The following is an 8,917-nucleotide window of genomic DNA, read 5'->3' as shown; positions in this document are numbered from 1 at the left end:
ACACAATCAGCTAACTGTGAATTTCAGACATCCCTATCCCCATGCCTCCCATCATATCTGTTGTGACCTGAACAGAAAGTTCACTGGGTGAAATACAGTAGACGATCAGAGATGGGGCATTAAAAGGCTGAGCCACCAGAATGTCCCCGATTTTGAGTTTTTAATCTGGCCGATGATGAAATGCTTGTACTGTTGTTAAAATAATGTCACCAGATATATGTATGTGTGATTTGGAGGACACACTAACCCCTGGTGCAACGCTCTTAATCATACACACATACACACACACACACATACACACATGCAGTCCTGGCTGCAAACTTACATCAGGGATTATCTCAACACACTCAGCTTTGTCCAAGCTGGACAGCTGTTTGTATATTCACATCTTTGGCCTGAAGCACTTGGAGCAATTCATTTATTTAGTTTGGTCTTTGGTTGTAAGCTTTTATTTGTTATCATCTTCCCTTTTTCATTCTTACCTTCCCTTGCCTTTGTAATCACTATATGAGAGATGATCGTTTCCATTGTAAGTCACAACAAAGATAAGTGCATTTGTATTTGTGCTGAACTGATGAATAGACACTTGTGATGGACGTTTGTTCCCCTTTTCTTTTTAATAAAGCCGCCTTGTTATCAACATTTCCCTCTTTATACATCCAGCAGATACAGAGCAACAATAGCTTCCATTTCCAGTCATGTTGGACTGAGTCAAAACTGTGAAGTTGTGGGCAGCAAAACCAAAACAATGATTTGTAAGACCACCAAAGAGCTGAGGGGAACTGCAGTTTCCTGCTTATCCGCTGTGGGTTTGTCACTAATGTTTCTCTCACGTTGCATGTAGTCATTTGATCCACTGATAATGAGGAAATATTAAGGCAGCTTAATGAAAGTGAAAAAGAAGGCCCATTTTTCAATAGATGCTAACTAATGTCAGCTAAGTATGTCCCTGACAGACTGTTCCCTCTCACTTCATGCCTGGATGTTAGATTACACTGTGCTGAGTGACAGTATGTGACTCATATCATGTAAAGAAATAATAATAATAATACCTAATCTTAAGACTTCTCTCTTGCTTGCGGGACACATTTTATTAAATAGTAACTTCCTCTGTATTGTTTTAGTAAACCTGCCCCAATTTGCTTCTGATGATTTTATCAACTCTTATTTCCTGCAACAGCCTGCAGGATTTGATGTAATCCAAAACTCCGCTACCAAAGATGTGGACCTGGCACTTCAGGCTGTTTGTAATATTAGAAATGACAAGAAACGACATATCAGGTTTAGAATTTAATGTAGTGGTTATGGGAGGCTGAGCTCAACAAAGTTGTACTGAGTGATAGATGATGAATTTATTTGCCAGAAATTGTTCAAATGGTTTTTTTCTGAGATATTCAACTAAATTGAAACTAATTTTGGATTCTTAGTTCCTTACACCTGATTTAGGCCATGAAGTATTTAAGGGATTTAGACTGAAACAGACTTGGAGTTGTTATATTGTACGTTGTGTCTGGATCATTTTTAGAATAGGGTGTTCTTTATGAAAATCCAAGTATGCTGATTTTTGTCTTTAAATTGATTTATACTCTGACATCACACAGGACCTAACATGTTGTTATATTTGTGGCTGACTGTGCTCATTAACAGTCACAAGCTGCAAATTTAAACACTTTTGTATCTCTAAAAGCTACTGGCTAAATCATTAAATCATACAACCCCACAACTGACACACACGTGCACCATGTTTTCTGTGTAGCATGTGTTTCCAGGTCCGATTACATAAACTGCAGTGTTTTTGGTAGAAAGATGTGAGCAGCTGCTGCTAACTGGCCTTATACCACCACTGTTTCTGCCAAAGACAGCACCAGGGGCCTGACACACACACATAAAATACTCTAACAAGGTTACATAACCTAACCATATTGCTGTCCCTCTCTCTCTCTCACTCACTCACTCACTCACTCACTCACTCACTCACTCACTCACTCACTCACTCACACACACACACACACACACACAGTATCCCCTCTAGTGTAAATGTCAAGTTACATAAATTCCAGTGTTTTGAGTAAAATGAATAGTCCCACACTGCCTATCCTTAGCATGGCACCAGGTCAAATGCACAAACACACACAGACACAATCCATAATAGCCATATCAGAAGTGTTAAGCTTTTTATATCACAGTATTTTGTGTTTACGTGCTTGTACAGTAGTTTGTTTCAGCTGTGATACTTGAGTTTCTCACAGAAGGCCAGCTACGGTAGGTTTGGATACACAGTGCATTCCACCAGTGACCATATCTGACAGTGAAAAACTATATGCATGCAAATTCAAATAAAACTACTGTGCCTTCTTACAGCAGAGAAGTAGATTATACTGTAGTAGCAGTTTAGGACTCTTATTTTTTTTTCATGTTTTCCTCTTTGAGTAGCGCTCACTGGTATTGACTGTAACTGCTTTTCAAGCTCTTCCTGATATCTCCTTACTGCAAAGTACAGTTCAACCGCATTCAGTGCATACATGTCAACTGGCAGTCTCACTGCTCTAGTCTCTTATTGTTTTACTGAGTATTAATCTGTTTTCAGTGATTAAACTTGAAAGGGCTGTTCAGCACGAAGTCAAAGTGAATTGACTGTACTTGTCACTGACTGAATCAGTAGGTATTAGGGTGGAGATTTTCACTGGTGACTGAGAGGACAGCACTTACAATGCATAAACTGAAATCTGAACTTCTTTCAGTGCCGCTATTTTAATGTCTTTCTGTTGTCTTTCTGCCACATCAGCTTTGTTGTCTTCTTGCAGTATTTTTGGCTTATTCACCTGCAAATTTTCAGTCGTGTGAAAATACAAATGTATTTCTTTTCTAGTTTCTACTGCATCTTTCAGGAGAATACTTCTCTTGTTTGTATTTTCCTACTTACACACACTTCTTAGTAATTCCTCTGCTGGTGAAGTCCTCAAAGTGAATAAATAAATAAACATAATTTCCCAGGGGTGGACGTCAGTGCAGTAGATATTAGTTTTATTTGTAGACACTGGCTCTGTGAATAATACTCTACATGCCAAACATAGCTCAGGACAGCAGGGCGTGCCATAGTCAACAGAGATGCATTGTTGAACACGGAAAGTACAAAATTATAACCTTTGCCTGTAGAAATGTCTGCAACTGTTACGGTTGGACTGAGGAGACAATAAAATGAAGTAGGTCAGTCATGTACATGATTAAAGAACTGATATGAGACTGATAAGGATAGTTATATTTTACTTAATTTAAAAAGGTGTGCATATAATGACCAGTTAACTAAATGAAATGTACCGCTAGAGAAGAACTACATATTAGCAATGCTGCTATTTAAAATGAATAATATGCTGTTGTGACACACTGAAAATTCATTCAGCCTCCCTGTATTCCTCAAAATGAGGGTTTCAGTGCTGTTTCAAGGCCAGCTTCACATTGGAATGAAAAATATTTTAGCATCTAATGTAGTTCTATAGGGGGCTGGTATCAATTCTAAAGTATATCCCATATAAATACACTGAAAGCTTGTAATGCAGTGTAAAATTTACCAAATCCATACAACAGGAGCATCAGTGGATAGTTCACAAAACCTTGCTGCTTCCTAAGTTGTTATCCTGAGTCACTGAGGCCATATTTCTGAAAAAGGATGCTGCTGTTAAATATTTACCATGTAACATTTGTCGTTGCTGTGAGGATCAAAAAATTGATTGGATTCACCTCCATTAATCAGGGTGGATCAAGAAAACAGATCAAATAAAAACAAGTATCTGCAGAATTAGAGGGAGAAGATTTTTTTGCAGCTTGGGAGAATCATGTGAAGGTATGTGTTACTAAATAGTAACTTGAGCTGTATGTTGTTGCTCTGTACGTTCAAGTCTCTGTTTCATCCTGTCATGATTAATGCAGGAGCTCATGCAAAAGCGATCAGGGAGCAGCAATTAAATAAGTATGCATGACGGGTATGGCAGGACAAGGAGTACAAAACACTTTCACATTCACACACACACCATTAAAAAAAAAAACCATCCATAAAAACACACTACAAATCAAATAGGTTTAGCCGTTTATTTCAACACTAACAGTCATGAGCAACAACATGCTGACTGGCGTCATGGTGCAGCCACAGTTCATCTGAGTTGTCTTGCTGTATCCTCAGAGTTGGTGTTATCTAGAGCTGACTATCTAAAAAAAAAAAAAAAAGCTAAGTGGATGTGACAGGTTGAGAAGCCTGAACTGTCCCTGATCAAGGTGCATAAATAGATACACACAGGTCATTGTGGGGTATGGACACAGCTAACAACTGACGCCACTGACACAGTATCATCAGTCTAATGATGATGTTACAAAGTTATTATTTCTCACCATTTAATAGTTAGACATAGTCAAACATGTAAGATTTGACATCACAACAGCCTGACAACAATAGAGTGAGTGATTTAGTCGAGGGATTATCTCAAAGTAAGGTATCCTACTAGCTTCTGTTGCTTATTGTGTGTGGAGTTCTCAGAAGAGAGTCCCAGGAAGAGCAGCTAATACTGCTTTGCAGCAGCTATTTCCAGGATGTAAAAGTTGAAGCGAGGATAAAAATAGTTTGCCTTAATGTCACAGCGTTCTGAGATGCAGGGACTGTGGGATTATTAAATGGGGCCATTCCTCCCAAAAGCATCTTAAAATCCAGTGTTACAGGTGTTTGTTCCCACAGATGGACTCAGAAGCACAGGTCTGTCTAGACCATAAAGACCTATATAAAACAATGTGTTTCTACATAAGTGTAGCAAGAAATGTTCCAATGCTAGAAATAACAATCTATTACAGTATGTGGAAAGACGAGGCCAAAAACATGACTTTGAATGGAAATTTCATGTGTTTTTGACTCCTTGGCTTTTCTAAGGATGTTACTATAAATTTGTTCATTAGACAAACTACAGACTACAACGCTGAGTGTATTCCAGTTATTATTCCCTTCTAGTAGAGCGAAGTGTTGCTTAAGTAAAGCCTTGATATAAACATGAGGCTTTTCTTGTCTATCCACATTGCTTTTGGTTCCTGTGCTTTTCAATGACAACAGTTAAGACCCAGATTTAAAGGGAAACTCCACCCAATTTGCAGATGAACTTCAGCTGGTGCTACTCATCCTGTGAAAACAGTTCTATAATCTGTTTTGTTGCACTGGAGACTGTCCTCCAAAGTTTAAATAGTGTCAGCTAACTTTAGTCTAAAGCTCTGGCCTAAGTTTCGGAAATTTTTGCTTTTTTGAGAGCTAGATAAGAAGATGGATAGCACTTTTATGCCATGTAAATATGTAGCTTTAGCTAGGATGTTGTATGGTTTTATTCTTTATTTTATACACAATGATAAACAAAGAAGATGCAATGTTTTAACTAGTGAGCCTTAGAGGTGTTGTAGGTAGATTTTGTTTACCTTTGGATGAAGCCAGGCTGGCTATTTCCAGGCTTTATGCTAAGCTAAGCTAACCTGCTGCTGGTTTTAGTGTTAAATTGTAACAATATACGGTATATTTTAGATCTTCTCATCTAACTCTCATAAGCAAGTTTACCAAAATTATCCAACTATTCCTTTACACAACTATGAAGCAGCCACTAATGCATCGCATCCAAAACACAGGGATGGAATGTGCTGTGTTTTAATCTGACCGGTGAAAGCTGACCGAGCACAGGACAGAGCTGAGAAGCTGATCCTCCACACGGTGCTTAAAACGCGACTCAAAAACACACGACTTTGTGCTTCAGAGACTTTACATTTACACTGAGCACAATGCCAAGCAATCTGCCCACTGTGCTTTGCTGACAGGATAAGGATCAGTGTTTCAACTCAATTTCACAAAGTCTGCAGTTTTTATTTTTTCAAGACCCCATAAAATTGAGATGACTAAGCGGATCCGAGTGGTATATTTGAGTGACTACTGTTTCTAAGAATTGTATTTTGGAGAGGTCAGAGAGAACTGTACTATTGAGCTTTGATAACATGTTTGTATCTGACCTGTCTATCTGTATAGGCATGGATAGCAGACTGTACTGTATATGAAAGTACACTTGATGTTAATATTTGAAATAAGACACCATTACAGAGTGTCTTAAAACTCTTGGCTTTGCTTTCAGCATCTTCAGCAGTTCAGCAGCTCATCAAAGTCAAGCTGTTAGTAACTCTGATTCTGTGTGTGCCTTAAGTTTGTTTGATGTCTACGTACGTGGCTTGCTATAATACTCTTCTAGGCTATTGCTCCTATTAACTGGTACTGTGTTAAACTTCCTCATGAAGGTCAAAGGTCAACTGTGGAGCAGCATGGCCTATCAATCCTCTAAGCATGCTGCCCCCCCCCCCAGCTTATTGTGCAATGACTACATAAAGGCATTATTGCTATAGAATTACAGAAGTCAGTCTGAGGTGCATTTTGCGTAGGGAAGACCACCTCCCAGCACTGCCGAAACTGATTTCTCTGCCCCTGAGTTTGTGTCTTTTACTTGCATAAAGGTCCAACATGATTCAGTGTGAGTCTACACCAGCGACTCACACACAGGTGGGTTGTCAGAGTCCTGGCTGTGCATGGAGCTCAGGCCTGTGTCTGAGTCCTCGTCGTTTGTGTTGCAGGACTTGGACAGACCCCTGGCCTGCTCCACCCAGCCACTGTTCTTCTCTGCTGAAGCAGGCTCGGCCTCAGCGCTCACTGCACCCAGCTCTTCCTTTCCATTGTCAGTCAGTTTGTTGTTCTCCTGCTCTATCTCCATGGTTTCAACTTTGGCCAACAGGTCGAGCAGTTCACTCTCCTTGGTCTCCCAAAGTGCCAGACTCAGGTCCAAGTCCCCCTTAATGGCATCCAAGTCAGTCTTCAGACGCAGGCCGATATATAGACTGGTGTCCAGCTGGGTTTTGATCCTCTCCTCCTCCGGAGAGAGCTCGCTCTCAGACAGGCTCCCAACATCTGGTTCCACAGCTGGAGCGGCAGATGCGAAAAGGCACGTGTCCTCCACGAGGCTGTCTGTGTCCTTCGCCGCGTCCGCTACTTTCTGCTCCCGCCGCCGCTTCATCCACCGCCGGTTGAGCTCTTCCTGTATCTCTCCGGTGATGCTCTCCACGAGTGCCTCGCGCTCCGTCAGCTCCTCCTGCAGCCGGACCACCTCCTCGCATCTGCGCGCGTACTCCTCAAACTGCGTGAGAGCCTCCGCCGTGCACCGCGCGTCCTGCCGCTCGGCTTTGCGTTTACAGTCTGACTGAGCAGCACCCTCCGATGAGGTGTCCACCATGTATGTGTCCTGCACATAGTTCACCCCGTGCCTCTTGATGCGGTCGAAGTGCACTTTGGCCTCATAGCGCTCGATCTCCCGATCCAGCTCCTTGATCCTCTGGATCTGCTGGCGGATGGTGTGGTCCTGAGAAATCACCAGATGTACCAACGTCTCCATCTTCTCCACAGAGCCCTTGTCTTTACTCACAGTCTGTTCTTTCTTTTTGTTCATCTTGTCCAACTTTCTGAAGGCCTTCCTGACAATGCGCCTCTGTTTCTCCTGAGACAGGTTAGAGGCCGCTGCCGCGGCGCTCCAGCAGGTCTTGGTGGTGCCCTTGAGCACCCCGCCCGGACCGCCGCTCTCTCGGCTCTGGACCACTCGGGCCTCGGCGCTGCGGGGCCCATTGTTGGGCAGCGAAGCTTCGTTTTTCACCAGGACGAAGCGGACATTCTCCTGCTCGTCTCCCCAGGCGCTCCACAGCCGAAGGATTTTAGTCTTATTGGGTAAAATCCTCTCGAAGCCCCTCCATTTCTCCACCACACAGTAGGACTGAGGAGAGCCGGACAGCATCGCGGCCGAGGCGCCCTGCTGCAGGTTCTGGTCTTCCAGCAGAACTTTGACCACGTCTGCGCAGGTGGTTCGCTTCGTCAGCCCGGACACCAGCTTCTCCTCCCGGCATACCCACACTGAGATCTTCCCCTCCTCTGGCTCCATCGCCGGAACTCCACGAGGAAAAAGTAACTTCAGTGAATTCTCTGAATCAGTCCATCTGTGGCAACTCAGAGAGTAAAGAACAAAAAACTCATCTTTGAATCTCTAACTTCGTTTAATTTAAACATAATGTCCAGGGGTAAAGCAAAACATTCATCCAAAAAAAAAAAAAATCCTCGCGCCCCGTGGCTGCGTATCTGTTAAATATCCTCAGAAGTCCGAATATGTAACCTTGTTAGTCCGTGCACATCCATCAGTCATCTTCATAAAATATACATCCATTCATATTTTTCCTCTTGCTTTGTTCCCGGGCTGCCTGCCGGGACCTCATCCCTTTCTCTCAGACAGATTGATCTCAGCCCTGCGCGCTGCTCCGTAGCGTGAAGTGGTGCGTCCTTGTGCCAGGACAGACTGCGCTGCTGTGTGTGGGACAGGATAGGAGGGTGCTGTTAACGGCTGGGACACGCCTCCCTGCCTCTGTCTCCCTCTCTCTGTCTGCCACACACACGCACACACACGCACACACTCACTCACTCACACAGACAGTTTGAGGTGGCCGGCTGCCTCCAGCTGAGCATAATTCTACACTGAATATTTATATGTAAAGTTTGTGTATAGACCTACATCCGATAAGTGAGTAAGTTCCATTTACACACGTTACCATACTCTTTAATGTTCATGGTGACCTGTTCTACCCAGTAAGTATAGAAAGCCTGTTGTTTGTGCCCCAGTCAAAGGTCAGTGGTGAAGTTCCAGATAAACAAAGCTAAACAAGAAAAGTTCATATGCACATCCTCTATGGAACCTTAGTTGGGATAAAGATGTAAAAAAAAACAGGGTACCTGTCTGTATGCTTTTGTTTATTCAACTAAGAGTTCAGTTTTCAGCCAGCAGCCACAGATTGTGGCTACAATTTGCTGTTTACAGGTGATGTAAGGATA

The 8,917-nt window shown here is 42.6% G+C and overlaps 1 protein-coding gene across 1 annotated transcript; it reads right to left on the bottom strand.

Annotated features, from left to right (window-relative positions):
* Positions 1-5,448: 5,448 nt before the first annotated feature.
* Positions 5,449-8,382, bottom strand: rassf10a (Ras association domain family member 10a). Its single transcript, XM_026312447.1, has one exon. It carries the CDS (start codon positions 7,977-7,979, stop codon positions 6,537-6,539), a length of 1,443 nt encoding a protein of 480 aa, XP_026168232.1. The 5' UTR covers positions 7,980-8,382; the 3' UTR covers positions 5,449-6,536.
* Positions 8,383-8,917: the final 535 nt, after the last annotated feature.

The sequence above is a fragment of the Mastacembelus armatus genome, chromosome 6, assembly GCF_900324485.2.
Source record: "Mastacembelus armatus chromosome 6, fMasArm1.2, whole genome shotgun sequence".
NCBI classification, from domain to species: Eukaryota; Metazoa; Chordata; class Actinopteri; order Synbranchiformes; family Mastacembelidae; genus Mastacembelus; species Mastacembelus armatus.
The sequence above is the reverse complement of the archived record's forward strand: the minus strand, read 5'-3'. Positions and strand labels throughout refer to the sequence as shown.

What these genes read in the sequence shown, in the direction of transcription:
- rassf10a (XM_026312447.1), bottom strand. Translation starts at nt 7,979, where the DNA reads ATGGAGCCAGAGGAGGGGAAGATCTCAGTGTGGGTATGCCGGGAGGAG.